We start from the raw sequence: 20,180 nt of genomic DNA on the forward strand, positions 1-20,180 counted from the left end.
ATCAGCAAAGATGTACTGGTTGGTTTGAGGACTTACATGTTGATGTGCAAGTGTCTCACCGTTGATGAAGAACCTAGTGACGTAGAAAGGAACATGTCAAAGGAGTTCATCTGGCAATGCAGGAAGCAGAGCCAGTTTTAGAGCTGACTGTCCTCGTTTGTCCTTCAGAGGAAAAGGAATCAATAAAATTCTGCACTTTACCTATAGTGAAAATTATTTCTGTCGTTGCATCTTAGTTGCATCTTCTGGCCGAATTTTAGTATGTGACCTTCGTGCTGTGATCATCTGAGACGTTCCTGCTGGGATAGTATTAATGCTTTTGCTGTGAGCTCATTTTCTGTGCAATCCAGTTACAACTGGGGAACTCTGAATGCAGATGGAAAGGCTCTGGGATTTCCAGGTAGCTTTTGTAAGGCTGGTAGCAGACCTGTGCAGTGTTGATATCGTACTGTGCAGAAGAAAACTAGTAACCCTTTGGACTTTGTTTAACATGTCTACGTGTCTCTGCTTTTAGAGATGCGCAGCAACAAAGGGTTCTTGACAGGTTTTATCTCTGCTTTGGTTTTCTTCCTTTTGCTAGCAGCAGGTTTCTAATTCTGTGGATATGGCTATGACTGCAGGGCCAGGGGCTTTTTTCTACAGCCATGGTGGGTAGGTGCAGACCTGTGGCTGAGCGTGGGCATGTGGACATTGCTGAGTTGAAGAACACTTCTTCCAGGATATTTACTTCAAAATATTAAAGAAAATAATAATCCTATGCTACCCTTAGCCAGTGTATTTGTGAGTTCACAAATAGCTCTCATGTAAAGTCTTTGTGCCTCATCATGCGTACATATGTGAGCTGGAAGGAATATTTTATATGACGAGCGTGCCTGGGCACAGCTATACCTGGAGCAATCTGGCTTATGTGGAGCACTTTAACGTTCATCACAGGTTTTCAGGGGGAGAATACCCTAGGGAAGTAGCCTTATCACAGCATCTTCAAGCTGTTGTTCTCAAGATCCCCCCCACTACCACGTTACTATTTGTTTGCCAAAACATTGGTTTCTGGCTATAAAACATCTTAAAAAAACCCACGAGATGTATTTTACCTGTCTTTCTAAGACTGCACAAAAAAAAAAAAACAAACCAAACATAATGACGTTTTCTAAAGCAGAGCCCAAAAGATATTGCCTCCAACACATTCAACAAGGAAAATTAATACCTAGCAAAGGCAGATGCTAGGGGAAGAAGAATAATAAACAGCTGATCATTCTCTTTTCATGCAAATATTCAAACATGCAGTGTCTGTTGGTGGGGTAGACTGTTTTAAAATATTCAAACCAAATAACTCGTGAGCATTTGTCTGATTTCTAGCTGAAGAAATGTTTTTTGTTTTGGTTCTGTGTTTTTTTGGTTTTGTTTTTAAAGGAAATGTGAACAGACTTAATTCTACAATGGGAGAGCTTAGCCTGTGGTTCTTCTTTTCACAGTATGCAGACCTGGGTTCTTCAAAGCTTCACCCCACAGTCCATCCTGCAGCAAATGTCCCCCTCACAGCTACACACTTGATGAAGCATCCACATCTTGCCTGTGTGAAGAGCACTATTTTAGGAAGGAATCAGACCCACCTACAATGGCCTGTACAAGTAAGCATGTGCTTATAGGGTTGTTTTTAATCCTTTCAAGCTGCTCCTGTACTGTGACTACACATTATGATCCTAATTAATGTGCTTGGATAGTCTCTGGGCTGGGTGAGTCTTGACACATTTGTAATGTCACTGGTTTTGTCCCCCAGCCACATGAGAACAGAATTTTCAAAGCCTTTTGCTTTTGAGAGCTTATGTTAAACCTAGGAAGCATTTTTGTAATGAACAGATGCTCCATCTCTCACCGTCCACTCATGAATGGACTCAGCACAGTGTTCAGACATCCACATCCATGTGTGTGTGTGGGCACCGGTGTGGGGCATGAAGGGGAGATGATGGGCAGTGGGTAGAGTCTATGTGGTCCTGCTTAGCATCATACAAGCATAGAATAGTTTGGGTTGGAAGGGCCCTTCTAAACTCATCCAGTCCAATCCCTGCCAGGAGCGGGGAATCTTCACCCAGATCAGGTTGCTCAGAGCCCCATCCAACCTGACCTGGGATGTCTCCAAGGATGGGGCATCTACCACCTCTCTGGACAACCTACCCAGGTCAAAAATCTCTTCCTCATGTCTGGCCTGAATCTCCATTTCTTGACTTTAAAACCATCACCCCTTGTCCCATTGCAACAGACCCTGCTAAAAAGTCTGTCCCCATCTTTTTTGTCAGCCCCTTTTTTAAGTACAGAAAGGCCGCAATAAGGTTTCCCCAGAGCTTCTCCAAGCTGAACAACCTCAACTCTCTCAACTTGTTTTCAGTAGACAAACAGGAAGAGAGCCCTACCTTTCCAAGCTGCCTGGAGGTGGTTGCTCTTCAGGATAGCCTCAAAACTCTGCAATGGAAATTATTTCTCCAAACCTGTGGTGAAAATACAAAGCTTACCCTCTGGTGTAGGGGGAGGGTAGTATAACAGGCAAATTGGGGTATAGGGAGTCAAAGGTGGAGTTCGTGGAATCAGAATTCTTAATTTTTCCCTTTTTCTGCCATCTATGAGCTATCCTGTCCACTATACCTTGAGAGTTTCTTGTTCAGTTTATGTTTCAGATACTTAGGACCTCAATTTGCATGTCCCCAGCTAGTCCCACCAAGTGTAGTACACATGGGCTTTTGCCGGACCAGGCCTGTTGTGCTCTGACTGTGATTTTGCAGTGTAAAAGTGGTTAAAAAAGACTGAATGGGAGCTGAACTGCTGGGGCAGGAGCAGGGAGAGCTTTCAGGGAACTTCACCGATGGAGGAAAATGTAGGTTTATGAGTCCGTACATGCTCATAGTCCCTGGGCAGTGGAGCAGAGGTGACTTCTATCCTGTTCCCTTGCACCATGTGGGCATGGTAGTGGCTTTTTTTGCCTTCATCCCAGTGAATACAGATGTCCTTCCTACCTTCCCAAGTTTTCACTTCTAAAAGAGAAGGAAAAAGCCTGTTCCTGGGGGAGAGACACTCCCACAAAGGAAACTGCCCTCAGCAAGTCTCTGCTTACCTGCAGGAGGCACTCAGAGCAGAATCAGGGCCCTCAAACTCTGTGTTTGCTTTTCACCGCTCTTAGGAGGTGTGCTGTAGCTGAGAAGAAGACAACCTTAGGCAGTGTGGCAGGAGCTGCTGCTGTAGGATCAAAGTAGTCTGGGGTGGTGAATCATTCAAGTGCTTCTTAGGTTACTGAATAGATACACATATGTCTTTCAGAGTGGTAGCTGGGGGGAGTTACAGCATGAAAAACTTTGATACTGGGATTTCTTGATGTCCCTTTTGCCCCTTGGCATGACTTTAAAAACATAGATAAATGGAAGATTATGAAGTCCAGTGTGGTATTGGGAAGTGGGAAGGGAGGAGTACTCTGAGCTCTGGATGTGCAGATAAAATCAGCTTTTCTGTGCAGGCAGAACCACAGCCAGGGGCTGAGGAAGTGTTATGTTAGGCTGCCAGTGTCCACGGTGCCTCCTGCCCCTCCTGCTCCCTCTTGGGATGGAGGGGTCCTTATCCAGTCTGTCCTGCAGGGAATAAGCAGAGGGAAGGAGCTGCCATTGCCGAGGAGGAGGTTTATACATTCCTGTGACCTGAGCATGGGGCAGGATTTTCAGAGAGGTGTAGGCAAGCTGAGTGACCAGCTCATGTTAATAAGAAATGTGAGTGTCTGACTCCCCCAGATTTCTGGTGCAATTTGAGTCCTATAGGTAAAGACTGTAATTTCTGATCCTGCAAATACCATAGGGTTCTCTTTTTGTATTTGTTTGGTTGTTGGTTTTTTTTTTTTAAAAAATTATTTGGGAGTTTTAATGTTGGAATGGTTTTGGTTTGGGTTTTTTGTTTTGAAAGCTTACTATAAGCTCAGTGGGCACGGCTCATGAAGCTGTATTAGGACATGGCTTGGCAGGATGCCGAGTGCTTCTGGGGCAGCTGAGAGGTTTAATACTGACCCAGACACTGCCCAGTATCTATCACCCACTGCAAACCTGTGCAGTGGTTGTGGATGTTGCAGCATCTCTGCTGACATTCACATTTTCTACCCCAAAAGTGAAGTGCATCATCTGAGCTGTCTCCAGTTACCCTCTCTTGCCCTATGCATCCTTTCCTGGGATTTTGTCCTAATCCAACTATATTTGTGCTGAAGGTGATGAGGAGGGCCTGTTGCTATCCCAGCTCAGCTGCAGGGGCAGGAAATTTTGGCAGAGACAGTGAAGAGTAGGTAGTGATGCCAGTGCTTTAAACCAGTCCAGTTTGACGTGGAAGTGACCATCTCGTCATGAACTGAAATACAAGTGAGACAAGCTTGAATCATGACCAGTAGGAGAATACGGCAATTTTTTACGAATGCTTCTATTATTTACTACTGCAGAAGTTAATAATTCATAATGATTCGTAGGATTCCCTCAACTTGAAATCTAGTTAATTTTAGAGTATACATCAATGTCTGTTTTTAGCTCTATACCTGTAAAGTTCCCTTGCTGGTTGGTATAGCTATACAATCACATTTTCCTAATCTAAGGTGAATGCTTTTCAGTCCCAAGCTGCATGAGTCTCCCCACCACTACCAGTATCACTAAGGAAAACTAACTGCTACATCATTGGCAACTACTCAGATAAGTCCAGCGTGGGGGTAGAAAAGTGCTTTTTTTTCCCGTTTCCTTAAGCATGTTCTATAAAATTAATAGTGCTGTGATGCAGTCTGAAATAGTTATTACCCTTATATAAAAACATGTTTGGTCCTGATGGATGTTTGAGAATTTTCTTAATATTATTACGTACCTTCAAGGAAGTAGTTGTGCTTTATTTCTTCTTAGCTAAGTAATCTTAGCTTCAGTTCCTTGCACAACATCTGTTTAAAATGAAAACTTGAAGCTACACCCTTTTTTTCCCCCTCCCATCTTTGAAAAGTAACCCTATTGCTGTTCAGAGCATACTGGGGAAATACTTTCTAATAATAGGACACATGGGACACACTGAAGGTTTTATAGTATTTAGTGTAATATTCTACTCTCAAAAAGTTTACAGTCAGCTTTATTTTGAGTGTGTATGTACATATATTGGTATATCAAGGATAATTTCTCTCTCTGGTTATATTTTTAAAATGCGTGCATCAGCAAACAACAGGTTTGCTTTCCATTAAGAAAAATACCAATATCACTGTCTTCAGAAGGTATTTGCCTCTGGTCAATAAACTGTGATGTGAAAAGGGTGAATCTTAACTGCCTGCCTTGGGGTATAATGTAGAAAAAAAAAAAGTCAACTGATATCTTTGTCCTTCACAAAGAGAGGTTGGAAATGAAAACAGACCTTAACAGACCTGGGCCCTCCTTCTTCAGAAGGTAAAACATGGGTTTGTTCTCCCAGCTGTGATCTATCGAAGTTTCTACACCAGTGTGGTTTCAGGATTCTTCAAACAGGTCTTGTTGGATATCTACCGACTACTAAAGATCTTTCTCTGAGCCACTTTGAGAATGCTATATAGGTTATGAAGTCCTGCCAGCTTCAAATCACTTCCACTGAAGTTGACATTCAAGAAGAGCAGCTGACTCTTCTGTACGAAGCAAGTAAAAACCTCTGGTGACTTTACAAAAGTAATGATTTATTCCCTGTTAAAGACACATTGTCCAATAAGTGTTTCTTGTGTCCGAGTTCTTTATTTTTTTCTTAGAGCCCGAGTAGCAATAAGACAACATTTATCCAGTGAAAGAAAAAAAAAAGGGCAATTTAACTGGTAAAAAAAACATATTAAATAACTCTGAGGGCAAGATCTGTAACTCCATACAGCTCTGGTAATAACTTTCATAGTTTCCTGGGCTGAAAATAGTCCTGACTTGGGATGTATCATGGTGTCATTAACCACATAGCACTATGTCGGCTTGCTCCGCTGTTCGTAGGAATCTGAAGTGATAGTAGAACAAAAGAAAGCTGATCTGCTGTTTCCTAAACTAACTCAGCTTTTGTCTTCTCCCTCCACTTCCCCCTGAAGAAAAAAAATGGTATCAGGATTATTTCTTTCCCTCTGGCAGCAAGTTTCTCATTGAATGTGAACAGCTTGAGATGGAATCGTGACAGTGGTTTATCAGAGTTATCAATTTTATAGACTTTAAAAAGAGAATAGGAAACAGGGGAAAATGCATCTGGTTTATAAGGTAATTTCATTTTTGTAACATTGTCGGTTTTAAATAATGAATCGAGTTTGATTATCACAACAAAATGAGAAGATGGCACCCTGAGATAGGCTGTTAAATTCATATGGATTTCTAGCCCTTGAAGGTCCTTGTTGGGCCATTTTCAAGGAGCCGCTCATGGGTTTTGACAGCTTAATTCAAACACTCTTCTACCTCCCTTGGAGAAATCCCAGCCTTTGCTGTATGGCTTCTGGTGATGCCGTTACTAAAATCCATCCCAGCTCACTTGGATAGATTTCCCCTTTCTTCCTTGTTCATTAGCATTCCCGGAGTATATGACGCATGGATCTCTTGCATGAAACTCCTGCTTGTCCTTTCACATCATCTGCGGGTTGTATCTGCCAGTTGCCCTTCATCTTCAACACAAGCTTGTTCAAAAGCTTGTAGCACCTGCTGGTCCTGAAGGTGTCTCTAGGTGGGCTTTGCTCATCCAACCATGGTCTCTTCCCAGCAGGACAAAGGAAAACAGAATCATAGAATCGTGGAAGGGACCTTCAAAGCTTATCTAGTGCAACACTTGCCATGAGCAGGGACATCTGCACCCAGATCAGGTTGCTAAAGCCCCATCCAGCCCGGCCTGGGATGTCTCCAGGAATGGGGCATCCACCACCGCTCTGGGCAACCTGGGCCAGTGTCTCACCACTCTCAGGGTAAAAAATTTCTTCCTCATGTCCAACCTGGATCTTTCCTTCCTTGAATTTAAAACCGTCACCCTTTGTCCTATCACAGCAGACCTTGCTAAAAAGTCTGTCCCCATCTTTCTTATTGTCCCCTTTTAAGTACGGAAAGGCCACAGTACAGTCTCACCTGAGCGTTCTCTTCTCCAGACTGAACACCCCCAACTCTCTCAGCCTGTCCTCACAGCAGAGCTGTTCCAGCCCTTGGATCATTTCTGTGACTCCTCTGGCCCTTCTCCAACCGGTCCATGTCTGTCCTGTGCTGAGGACCCCAAAGCTGGATGTAGCACTACAGGGGGGTCTCACCAAAGCAGAGCAGACCGCATTTTGCAGGAGCTCTGGTAACTCTGCGGCAGCTGTTCCTCCTCAGATTGCCTTGCCAGCACCATCCTGAGTGGGGAGGCTTGGCAAAAGGAGCAAGCATGGTGTGGCTAACCAGCAGTGCTGGAGCTTTGCAGGGACCAAGGAGGCTGTTGTTGAGTAGCCTGATACAACCATGTTTCCAGTGGTCTGTGTAGATCACCATCTGCTTTGGCCTGCACCAAGTGTCTTGCTTAGGTGTCATTTGGATCCCCGAGCTCAGGTTTCCCTCTTGCCAAATAGCTCATGGGGATGAGTGGGTGCGTGCAGAGGGAAGATTCAGCATCTGAATTGAGTACCTAAGTAGCACAAATGCCCCACTGTGTGTCTTTTTTTAGGACCTTGGGCTAGTAATATAAGGGCAGCAGGGTGAGGGGGGAGAATCTTGCCCCTGATTGGGCCAACAGCAACTTGGGCAGAGCAGAGATTTGCAGCTCCCTTCACCAGGAGAGCAAGCAGAGCAGCAGAGGTGGTTCCGCAGGGTAGGATGTGCTTTTCCTGTGGTTTTTGAGCCAGCCCTTTGTCTTGTCCTCCCATGCAGGTGGCTGCAACCCAGCACAGACCCCTTGAAATGCAGTGGGAGTGCTCAGAAGAAATCCCCATTTTCGTAGTTCTTCAGGTGCTGCTGTAAATTGTCCCTGTGTGCTTTTTTGGCAACGTGAGCAACAGAGCATCTCTTTCAGCCTAGAGAGTTTAGAGAGCAGGATGACTGATAATAGTGTTTTTACCATGTGTTTTTCTCACTTTACAAACCAGGACCCCCCTCTGCTCCTCGGAGTGCCATCTCAAATGTTAACGAGACTAGTGTCTTTCTGGAATGGATTCCCCCTGCTGATACTGGTGGAAGGAAAGATGTGTCTTATTATATTGCATGCAAGAAGTGCAACTCACACTCAGGTCTGTGTGAGGCATGTGGTGGTCATGTCAGGTACCTCCCCCAGCAAACCGGCCTGAAAAACACCTCTGTCATGATGGTGGATCTGCTTGCTCATACAAACTATACCTTTGAAATTGAGGCAGTGAACGGAGTGTCCGACCAGAACCCTGGAGCTCGGCAGTTTGTGTCTGTAAATGTAACCACAAACCAGGCAGGTAAGTAGATCTTCAGCTCAGGGGAATGTCTGGGGTGGGAACCTGAGCCAGTCGAACCTCCCTTTGGAAGGGGTGGAAGTCCCCAGTGCGGAGGGCTGGACTGTGGCCTCTTCAACTATGTGTGTGGGGGGTGGTTGGGTCTCTCAGGTTATGATTACTGCAGTCTTCAACATGTTTCCTTCCAGCAGGACACACTTTTAGGATTTGTGGCTTTTTCGTTTTGCACCAGGCTTCTTGGAGATCCCTCCACTTCTTTGCATTTCAGTGTATCCACTCACTAAACCAAAAAGAAAACAGTTGCATCTCCTATTGGGAAAGGGAAATTCCTAAGAGTTCATTTTGATTCTAAAAGCCAGTGGTTAAAATGTCCTAACTTTGCAAAACAGCCTAAGAAAATTGTTTTGAGTGACTTTTGGAAATTTAATCGCTCTTTGCACTGTGATGCTACGGTGACCGAACTCAGGCTGGTGAGGCGCAGAATGTGGTCACCGTGTTTCCAACAAGGCAGGACTGAGACATCACTGCCTACTGTGTCCTTCTTGGGCTTGTGCTGTACAGGCAGAGATCGTGTAGACTGGTTTGTTCCTTTGTTGTACACTCAGACCTGGCTGCCCTGCCTTTTCCCAGCAGCTGAAAGGAGCTGTCACCTTGGGGGCAAGCGGCTGGGGCACAGGTAGCAAGCAGGCTTGGACGCAGGCAGGGATTTGCTGTTATCACACCACCTCCCATGCACATCAACACGTCAGGCACATCACAGCTCCTGTAAACTCTGGAGACGATCTCTTGTCCCTCATGGCTTAGAATCTCTCCCTTTGCCTACCTGGCTCACTTTCTGGCATTTATTTTAAGGCTCCACGGTGGCACTTGTCTGCTGCAGAGCCATTCTAGGGATGTGGACCGGTAGTGTTTGGATCAGTGAGGTCTCTGCTGCCAGGTCACCAGAGCCACACCTTGCCTCCTCCTTACAGACAAGACTTAGCTAGGGAAGCCCGTACAATGTGCAACATTAAGAGTTGGTTGGAGAAAAGCACTCGCTGGAGCAGGGCTGCCTTTCATCCCTGCCACCTAGGTGTATGTGCATGAGCTTGGCAGCCATTAGCAAGAGGGCAGTTGCATCCTGCTTCATCACATACCTGTCCTGGTGATTAAACTGAGTCATTGAAGTGTTGGACAAATTGTTTGGTTATGTGTCAAGGAGAGGTGATGGATGTGACAGGAAATTTTCTGGGGGAACATCAACAGATGACAGTATAAGACCTGCTGAAGGCACCTGTGTAGTATACATCAGTGGGTGTCATGGTCCTGATGCTATTTACTGTTTTGCCATTGTGAAGGCTGCTGCCAGTAACTCTGTTCTTGGAAGAAGTGTATTTTCATGTTTGTGGGTTTGCATTGGCTTTTCCCTGATACGCAGAATTAAATCCATGTCAATGTAGCTGCAGGAGAGAAGACGACACATTGCTGATCAGTGCAAACTGTGAGGAAATTGTCCTGGCTTGCGAGCTGTGTCCCAAACTCCCCATAGCTGCAGCAGGATTTATCCGTGTAGCTGACTGACTGTGCATCAAGCAAAGAACAACCCTCTTGCACAATTATCACCTCTAGCTTTATACTGAAAGGTCTGTTACAGGAAATGATAGACCTGTGGGTTTCGTGTTGTGAACGTGGCTCATGCTGAAGACAAGTGGGTAAGTTTAGCATCTGATTCAGTGCAGTGGAATTGCAGTCAAGGGAGATCCTAATAGATCAAACCATGAGCATTTAGTTTGCTGTTTGGTGTTGAAATTACATCTGTGTGCTTCTGTGTTTGATTCACCAGGAGGTGAACCCAACCTCTGTCCAAGGCAAGGAGTGGTGACTGTATTTTGTTGTCTCCATGGCTGGTCCCACCACTCGATCAGGAGGAGAACCAGGCCTGTCTGCTTGAGCTGTGGCATCAAATGTGCGTCCAGTAACATCCTCTTTCAGCACTCCCAGGGTGATCATTCATTTGTCCATGCCAGAAATAAGGCAGCCTTAGAGAGAGGCTTTGCAAATCTGCTAAGGATAGAAACTGGCTATCTGTTTTCTTTAGGTGCCTCTGAAAAATGCCCTTTGAGGCTAGTAATGGAGGTATGCAGGTGAAGTGGTGCATGCCTGGCCATGCCCAACGATGCTGAACATCTCTGAAAAAGCTGTTTCTTCAACTATCCTCTCTTAAATAAGAGCAGGTAGGGCACATGAGGCTTCAGAGGGTCTCATCCCACTCATCTCCCCGTGAAACCAGCACGAAGAGATGCAGCCCTGGGACCTCATCCTTTCCCTCGCACAGGTTTTCTACTAGTATGATTATATTTTCATGAAGGTTGGTGTAATGAGGTGGGGTCACTAAGGGCAGTGATACGAGCACAACTGTAGCAGTAGGAGAAATCCTGCTACAAGAACTGCTGGCTGTGGAAAATGGAAAAATTGCATGCTGTGGGATAGATCTGGCTGCTGGAGTCCTGCTGGCAGGTATTCACTAACCCAGCACCTCAGAAAAATGCCAGGCTCTGTTTTGTTGGTTTGGCTTTTGTCTGTCCCAAAAAGACAGTTGGAAATTCAGGACTACAGAGAATGCTGGCCACACTACTGCTTCTGTTCATGGCATCTTTTGGCAGCAGAAGCTGCCTCTGCTTTGGGCTCTTGAAGGAATTGCTTTCTGAAAAAAAAACACAACTGTTTTTCTCCAAAATAACTCATTCCCCTTCCTCTCTCCCCAATTTAAAATAATGAGAAAAGGAGTTGGCACTGGGAATCAGTCCGGTGTTTTCAGACTGATGTAATTTTCCTCTGAATATTTGAAATCAAGTCTGGAAATGCAGCAAGGAAACAGTTTTGTGCACAAGAGGAAGCAGATCAGCTCTGCTCAGCTGGTGACCCCAGCATGCTGCTGCTTCCCCAGTCCGTGAGGACCTGATGGTACTTGGAATGGGACCGGTCCATGCAGGACACAGTGGCCTTAGACTCCAGATGCAGGACTAGTTCCCCTATTGCATCTTGGGAGCCTCTTGCAATCTGCAAGCCTCTGGAATTTTGCTCACCCTATCTAGCAAAGGGTGAGCAATGCCACCAGCCAGGGAAGGTGGAATGTGCTCTGACCTCCATTGTGACTAGCCTGGAGCTACTGCAGGCAAGTAGTGGACGTTATTCCCTTTGTAGGCATGTGGGTTGGCCAGAGCATGGTTCTACCCCATGGGACAGCTGTAAAATGTGAACCCAAGGGAATTCCCAGCACAGGTGGCAGGGAGCCATCAGGAATGCACTCTCACAGTGCATTGAAATAGTGCCTTGTGCACATGGGCTGGAGGCTGGTGAATAATTCATGACTGGCAATTATATGATTGAGTTAGCCATCCTTTTCTTGTTCTCATTTTTGTATTTTTATTTTTGACACTGCCACCTAATGCCCCTTTTTAGACCAGAGAGCCAGAGAGTACTCCGTGTGTGCCCTTAATATTGAAGTTTGCTTTTCAAGTGACAACTGCACGACTTTTTTTTTTCCTCAGTGATTTCACCAAGCTGGATGATTAAGTAATGCTGTCATTCTAGACAGAGATGTGCATCTCCCTGGAGATCTTTCAGCTTATCTGCCCTGTATACAGAAAGCACCTACCATGATATCTTGGTCAGAGACGTGTGTCTCATAACAGGCCTGTAGGAAGCAAGTGGTTGTGATTCATGGTTGCCTACTCACCCATTGTACTGTCATAGGGGGACACCGGGAAGACACATGGTTTCTAGGCTTAAAACCTGTGAATAGTATTCACTTCAAACTAGCCTAAACAGCCAAGTGATTTTCTTTGCTTTTCATTTCCATCGTCTCCCATGCTGGGCATGGCTTCAGGCATGGTGCTGGCGGGACGTAGGGGGTAAGACCAAGCTGGTTCTCCTGCTGGCATCCCAAATGCCATGGACTCCCTTTAAAAGACCTTCTCTGCATGTGTTTTCAGATAAGCCCTCTGCTTATTTTCTGTTTGTAAAGTCAGAAGCCAACATTCAATCCCCTTCTGTGACCCACAGGATATTTTCTTCCAGCCTTTCTGGGGGAGACAGATAAGAAAGATCTGGACATGCTAACAGAGGAGACATTAATGTGTCTAATGCCTCAAGGAATCTGTATGCGTGAGGTCAAACCAGAGATACGAGTTGCACCCTGTGGTGCACCGATGCTATTTAAGCAAAAGTGTTGAAAGACAAGCCCTGGTAACCCAGACTGCTGCCTGGGAGGCAGGGTCAGGTTCTTACTTGACCAAGCAACCACCAGATGCTTGGAGGAGCTGGAAAACCCATGGAGCAGGGAGGCATGCTGATAGCCGTGATCCTATTGTGCAGGTTGTGATGTTGTGCTGGCAGGGGGAAGGGGAGAAAATGTTTTCCTTAGCACTCAGGATATACCAGTCTTTGAAAAGCAGCCAAGGGTGGTTTGGAAAAGGAGACATGCAATGTAGAGCTTGTTGCAATCGTAGATCAGCGGCTGTGTGCTCTTGAACCCAATAGACTGCAGCGCTGTCCAGCCTGTGAAGGATACACAGAATCATAGAATCTTTCTGGTTGGAAGAAACCCTCAGGATCATCGAATTCAACCATAACCTAATTCTGATACTAACCCATGTCCTGAAGAACCTCATCTCCGCATCTGTTCAACCCCTCCAGGGATGGTGACTCCACCACTGCCCTGGGCAGCCTGTTCCACTGCTTCACAGCCCTTTCCTGGAAGAAATTTTTCCTCATACCCAATCTGAACCTTCCCTGACACAACTTGAGGCCATTTCATCTCATCCTAATAATTAGAAAATGAGGAGAGAAGAAGGCTGTGCTGAGAAGCAGTTTCCAAGGTCACTTGTGGGAATGGTCCGCTTCAAGTCACGACAGGTTCGAGATCTTGTTCTTGCAGCTTTCAAGTCTCACAGTCTTGTTTGCTTTGACTTGGGGAGGAAGGCAGCTTACTTGTTTTCTTTAGGAATAGCAATTAAAAATTTCCAAGAGGATGCTCCAGTAGCTGTAGCGTCTTGCATGCACCTCGCATGAGAAGCAAGGCTGGTTTTGCAGCTCTACTTTTCAACCAGAACTGTCTACCTAGGGCCTGCAAAAGCTTAAACAGATGCTTATTTTTGGAAAACCCGCTTTCTGCAGCTAGGGTGATGAGCAGGGCCTGTAAACTTCCGTTGTAACACACTTGATCAACTGAGCTGCATCGTCTTCCTGGCCATGGGCAGTTGTGGGTACCACAGATGGGTATGAACATGAGGCAGATGTGTATTGGTGCTTCCAACCTCCAGGGACATCCATTTTGTGCTTTACAGCCCTTAATGGATTTTTCTCCCATGAGTTTGTCTAATCATTTTATGAACTCCTGGAAAATCTTAGCAGCTGCAGGCAATCCTACATGAATTGGGTATGTCTGATAGCTTAAACTGTGCTTTAGATTCACATTGTTCAGAGAGGAGCTGTTAGTGGCATAAATAGAGGGTTTAAGGCTGCAATTGCCCATGTATTTGGAGACCACTGTTTCAGATGTCACACTAGCTCCCAGAGTGTTAACATGTGTATCGCAGCGTTTAACCTAGACGGATGTACTCTTAAAAGCAAAGTGTAATCTTCCCTGTCAGGATGGGCTCATACAGGGATATTTTAACTTTGACATGAACTAGTACTGCCTGGGAGACCATGGTCTGTGTTTAAACCCCAGCACACCCTGCAGCGTAGCCTCCCACAGCATGGCAGCATCCTTCTGCTGACTGTGAACTCCCTTCATGTGTGGGGGGATGCAAAAATGAGTATTGAGCTGCCAGGGAGAGTTCAGGCAGGAAGAGATAGTAATTTCATTTGTGAAGTCCTGTGTGTGTGTTGGTAATCAACTTCAGAGAGTATTTTGCTTTGTTTTTGGAGTGTGTTCAGGTGTAATTTGAGAGAGCTGGGAAGAGAACAGAAGCACTGGCAGAGTCTAGTAAAAGCCAGTGATGCACAAAGGGTTTGTTGTTTGATTTTTTTTTTGTAGTGAGCACATTTTTTCTGAATACAAAATCTTCGTGCAGCGCCCTATTGCAGAGACACGAGTTCACCCCAGCCCAGATGGCTTGGTGTCTGCTACCAAATTAATTATGGATCAGCTGAGTACTTTATAGTTTTATTTATAAGTCTACAGTTGATAACTGTGACTTTTTCATTGTTATAAGTCTTTCTGTTTTACTTAGAGTATTAGAAATGCATGCTTGGATATCAAAAGAATTATTTGGAACATTCCCCAAACTTATAATATGACTTTTAGTTAGATGTCATTTTTATTCTTGAAGTGTGTGAGACAACCCTGTTGTTGATATATGAGAACATTAAAAGATGAAATAAAAAACTTCCTGCATCTGCAAACAGACCTTTCACTTTTGACATGAAATTAAAACATGTTATTTGTAGGTGAAAATACAAATAGTAGGAAATATTTGTACCCATCCATATTGCCCCTGAAAAGGGAAGGAGAAATGCACTGAAGCTCTCATGATGAGATTCAACTGATAACATCTATTGCCTTTTGTGCAGTAGGATGCAGGTTTTCCCGTCTGCCAGTGGCAGTGATAGTGCAGGTTTAGAATTTTATTTCCCATTTTGCTGTCACATTTTCAAAGCATTGCCAAGTAATCTTACATTAATCTAATTCTAATCACCTTGAAACACAACCTGTGGGGCCGAGGAGTTCTCTGTGTTGTGATGAGTACAGTACTTGGCAGAGAGCAAAAGCATCTAAAATGGTTTCACTGCTCAGGTGACATCAATGTATAGATTTTTTTTTTTTCCCCTGCATGCAGCTTCTGAATTTTACTGCTAATAAAATCTTATTCGGTACTTTAGTCTCAGTCTGCAGGTTGGTAATACCTTTGTCTGATATGTTATTTCTCTGATTTTAACATTAAAAGTAGTTTTATATTTTTAACTGTCTGCATAGGTGATACTTCTGAAAGTGTTCTTAAGACACCAGGACTTAAAAATAGCCAAAAATGAATGTAAAAATACTTCCAGAGCTGCCAGAGAAATAGCAGGGAACTTATACGCATTTAATAAACATCCCACCCACTCTCTGTCTGTGGTTTCTTTTCCATACCAAGTAAACTTTTTGGAGTAAACTCCCTCAAAAAGCTTAATGTAACGGTTGAGGAGCCAGAATAGTTTGAAACATTTGCATTTCGGTAACTGTGAATTGAGTGAGCTGTCCTACAGAAACACTGCTCAGAGTACAGCACCTTCACAGTGAATTTTTCCTTTCCCATGCCCCCGTCCTGCTGATAATCTGAATTTGCAGGAGAGTAAGTGCACACACAGCAGCATGTACATGTGTGTGTGTGAACACACCAGGCATGTGCCAGTCAGCAGGCAGAGGTTACCCGCTTGTGTTTTAGCTGTTTCTCTGCAACAGCTTCCTAAAGCTCATGCCATTCAGTCTGCCTTCCACTCTTGCTGCCTCCAGAACAAGTTGCATTCTAGCCATGTTCAAAGCAGATGGATTGCTGCACTGCAAGGCCACTGCCGGTTTTCTGGCTCTGATTTCCTTCTGCCTGCTTTCTTTTGCTTTGAACCTGCCCATTCTTTAATATGAAGTTTGTCATTTATCTTTTTATTTACCTGTCAGGCAGTTTTTTTACCCTCGCTTGCTGATTCACCTGATTTCTCCACCCACAGAGCCTCTGCATTGCCAGAGGATTTTGCTGTATCCAAACAGAGCTCCAGCTCACACTGTGCATGAATTACAGGTTCCCACTTGGTATTGTACTATCAGACAGGCTGAAATGCCTTTTTTCACTGGATTGCCTGGTGTCAGAGAGGTGCATTTCAGCGGGTCGTGGAAGGTTTTTCCTTGTCTTCTACTGTGGTTACTATTACAATGCACTTCAACAGCAAACCCCGTGCTCATTCTTCAAAAGATGTCTGAAATGCTACTTGCGGCACTTATATTTCTTGCAAAGGGTTAATGTAATAGTGGTGATAGGGCTGGCTAGTGCTTCATCTCACGTACATCCCTTCCTCGCCTTGCATCCCCTCCTCACCTCACATGGGGAGGGGACTGGAGAGCCCAGAGCAGCATCAAGGTGACAGACAGCCCAGCAATAAACTGTATTTCTTCCACAGCAGCTTGGCCAAAGTTCGGCTATATGTAAATCCTACAAAAAGCTCAAGAGTTGGGAGGCTTTAATTAAAATGCACTTCAGATGTACTCGTTTTCTGGCATGGTGGAATGCTTTCTGCATCTCCCAGTCCTGGAGGAATAGTCCTGATCAAAGCGAGTAACTAATGGGATCTCTGGCTAGATCAGTACAATAGAAATCAACAGAAGGAAAGCATTATTATTTATTTATTTGCCTGCTTCTTCAGGATTGATAATTTTTAAGAATACAGGGTCTGATCAAAAGACCCCGTCCAAATCAATGCAGGACACCCACTGGCTCAGGCGGTGTTGAATGAGGGTTCTCTGCTGCAATGCAACAGCTGGAGCGATGCATTACTCTTTGCTGAGAGGTGCCGAGCACACCGGGCCAGTCCTGTGAGCATTTTGGCTTGGGTAAGCCTTGGAGAATGCGCTGCTCCATGGGAATTGATGGGAAAAAATCACAAACTCTGTGGCGGATTTAGCAAAATCCACCCTGTGGGTTTTGGTCAGGGATAGCGGGCAAGTCAGGTGGTAGGAGGGACCCATTGCTCTCCACCCTCTAGCTGTCCAAGGACTTTGGCAGAGAGATCCAGGGGTGCCTCAAAAGCAAATTTGCAGAATTAGGTGGAAAATGGCAGTGGAGGGCACCAGCACTCGCTTGCTGCTGTCCCGGGAATGTGCATCACTCTTGCCCACTGTACTTCTGCATCCTGCTGTGCAGAACTTGTGCATCTTTGCTCTGTGCCCCTAAAGGAAATGGAAGGAAAGAATGTTGAATGAGGTAAAAGCAGAAAATTGGGCTGCTTCTCCCTCCTTCTGTTTGCAAGGGCTTACGGGACTCTGTGTGCAACTCTTTCATAGCTTCTTCCTGACTTTTCTGCAGTCTGCCTCAATCCGAGGAGAGAAAGCGTTGCTCAGCTGATAATTAATTGCACTGTCCCCTGCATTGTCTTTCATGCCGTTCAGCCCTAGTGTGGCTTATTACAGGGGACAAATCTGCGTGGTACCATTACCCTGTCATCTCTAGGCCTCTGCCCTCCCCCCACTGGGCTCCTGTCTTGGGTCATTAAGCTCCCTGGTTCTGCTTTGTTCTCCTGAGGGGTGGCACCAAGAGTGTGAAATCGCTCCCTGACCTTGCTGGAGACTTATGGGGTGAGTCTCTAAATGCTTGGCCATGCAAGGACAGTTTCCACAGAAAGGTGCTCTCACCCAGTTCAGTAAACTGAAAGACTACCGCTGCAGAAATGACTGGGTTATTTAATTTATTGTACATCTCTCTGTGCCAGGTGTGACTCAGCCCCTGCAAGGAGTTGGAAAGGAGCTGCAGGATGGCTGGGCAAGGATGCACATGAGGGCACAGACCCATCTTTGCGTTTTCCAAAACTGCAGACAGCAACTAGCAAAGCTGTGTCTGTGTGAAGGACAAAAATGCCTCTGTGCTTTCTGCAGGGGTGATGTGCCAAACCCTCTGCTGCATGTTGGCTGAGGCTTCAGGGGCACTTGGGCTGGACTTAGATAGCTTTGCAGGGCTTTGAATGCTATTTGCAACCCCTGCAGAACATCTCTGTAAAACAAAACAAATCACTATAAAACAATCAGGCAGTTGATAAGCATTGCTTGTGATCAAATAATGATAGTGCATCTGTTGTGGCCTCACACTGTTTCTGTATCTTCTGATGTTAGTCAATGAATGATGTCTGCTGTTTGAAATTCAGCTTGTGCAGTGTCCAGTTCTTTGTTTAGGACAAAACATGGATGGTAAATACATGGTCATTATGCAAATGAATGCAGTAAATAGATGCAAGTTGGCTCAGCTTTCTTGTATCCAGACCTGATGGACGCAGCATCATTGGAAGAGGTGTCTAACATCAGTAAATCGCTATTGCATTGCTTATGACTTAAGCATTGCCTTTGGTTGCAGAGGTTTTTTGAGTATCTGGTTTGTTGATGGGGAAACTGAGGCACAGAGGTGGGGTGGGATGGGCCAGAGGGCGCACACCAGGGCTGGGGCTCCTCTTGCTGCTCCTCTGCCCCTGCTGAGCTCTGAGCTGCATTGGAGATGTTTCCTAACATGTTTGCCAAACTGAATTTAAGAGCAGATACGAGAGGATGATCAGACTCCATTGGGTATGGGTTGATGGGTGAGTTGTTGGTTTTTGGGTTTGTTGTTGGTTTCCTGAATTGGTTTCAGTACTAGTGTGATTTCTGTTTCACTGCAGCATGGAAAAACAGAAATGTCATGCTCTTGAAATCACATTTTCAAACTCAGTTGAAGCTTCTGACTGCCTTTGCAATTGTATATTTATACATTGTATATTTATACATACTTTTTAGTGAACTAATGATGCTGAATAGCTTGGGGAAAAGTGTGGCGTGGGGTCTGTGTATTCCCAGATCTTAGTAGCAATAGTGACGATTCCCTTCTTCCCTGTTTTAGACCATCAGCCAGGAAAAGACAATCTTTGATGCCAGTTCAGCTGAGCGCAAGGTATTGCCTGTAATTCATTTGATTGGTGAAGTATTCTTTGCTAAAAATGTAACCTTTACAACCTGACAGTATCTATTCCAAATGGTGGCAAATTCCAGTGCCCAGGTGATTAAACATAACTAAAGTCCCCATTCTTTTTTATTTGCTACCCAGCGGGGCAGCAATTGCTACCTCTTCAGTAAATACGTTCAGTTTTATTTAGCCTTTGGTCTTCTTGACCACATCGGCATATTGCTGGCTCATGGTCAATTTGTTGTCCAACCACATAGCCTTTTATGAAGACATAGCGAGGTGGGATTGATGATGGCAGAGTGGTGGATGTGGTCTACCTTGACTTCAGTAAAGCATTTGACACAGTCTCTCACAGCATCCTCACAGCTAAACTGAGGAAGTGTGGTCTGGACAAATGGGTAGTGAGGTGGACTGCGAACTGGCTGAAGAAAAGAAGCCAGAGAGTCATGGTCAATGGGGCAGAGTCTGGTTGAAGCCTGTATCTAGTGGAGTGCCTCAAAGGTCAGTATTGGGGCTTGTATTATTCAATATATTCATCAATGACTTGGATGAGGGAATAGAGTGCACTGTCAGCAAGTTTGCTGATGACACCAAGCTGGGAGGAGTGGCTGACACGCCAGAAGGCTGTGCTGCAATCCAGCGAGACCTGGACAGGCTGGAGAGTTGGGCAGGGAAAATTTTGATGAAATATAACAAGGGCAAGTGTCGAGTCTTGCATCTGGGCAGGAACAACCCCAGGTTCCAGTATAAGTTGGAGAACGACCTATTAGAGAGCAATGTAGGGGAAAGGGACTGGGAAGTGCTGGTGGACAACAGGATGACCATGAGCCAGCACTGTGCCCTTGTGGCCAGGAAGGCCAATGGCATCCTGGGGTGTATTAGGAAGGGGGTGGTTAGTAGACTGAGAGAGCTTCTCCTTTCCTTCTCCTCTGCCCTGGTGAGACCACATCTGGAATATTGTGTCCAGTTCTGAGCCCCTCAGTTCAGGAAGGACAGGGAACTGCTGGAGACAGTCCAACACAGGGCAACAAAGATGATTAAGGGAGTGGAGCATCTCATTTATGAGGAAAGGCTGAGGGAGCTGGGTCTCTTTAGTTTGGAGGAGACTGAGGGGTGACCTT

The 20,180-nt window shown here is 45.2% G+C and overlaps 1 protein-coding gene across 28 annotated transcripts in view; it reads left to right on the forward strand.

Moving 5' to 3' along the window:
- Positions 1-20,180, forward strand: part of EPHA5 (EPH receptor A5) — a 197,212-nt gene that overhangs the window by 102,741 nt on the left and 74,291 nt on the right. For 23 of the 28 annotated variants that reach the window (XR_011738835.1, XM_071807840.1, XM_065837326.2 and 20 more), the window contains 2 exons: positions 1,473-1,628; positions 8,069-8,404. The exons of 3 other annotated variants lie outside the window; for them this stretch is intronic. Coding sequence is in view for 24 of the 25 variants with exons in the window: in XM_071807840.1 (XP_071663941.1) it covers positions 1,473-1,628; positions 8,069-8,404 (492 nt within the window). In the remaining variant the exon portion in view is untranslated. The remainder of the gene's footprint in view (positions 1-1,472; positions 1,629-8,068; positions 8,405-20,180) is intronic. 2 more of the 28 variants (XM_071807836.1, XM_071807834.1) reach the window with 2 other exon arrangements.

The sequence above is a fragment of the Patagioenas fasciata genome, chromosome 4, assembly GCF_037038585.1.
Source record: "Patagioenas fasciata isolate bPatFas1 chromosome 4, bPatFas1.hap1, whole genome shotgun sequence".
NCBI classification, from domain to species: Eukaryota; Metazoa; Chordata; class Aves; order Columbiformes; family Columbidae; genus Patagioenas; species Patagioenas fasciata.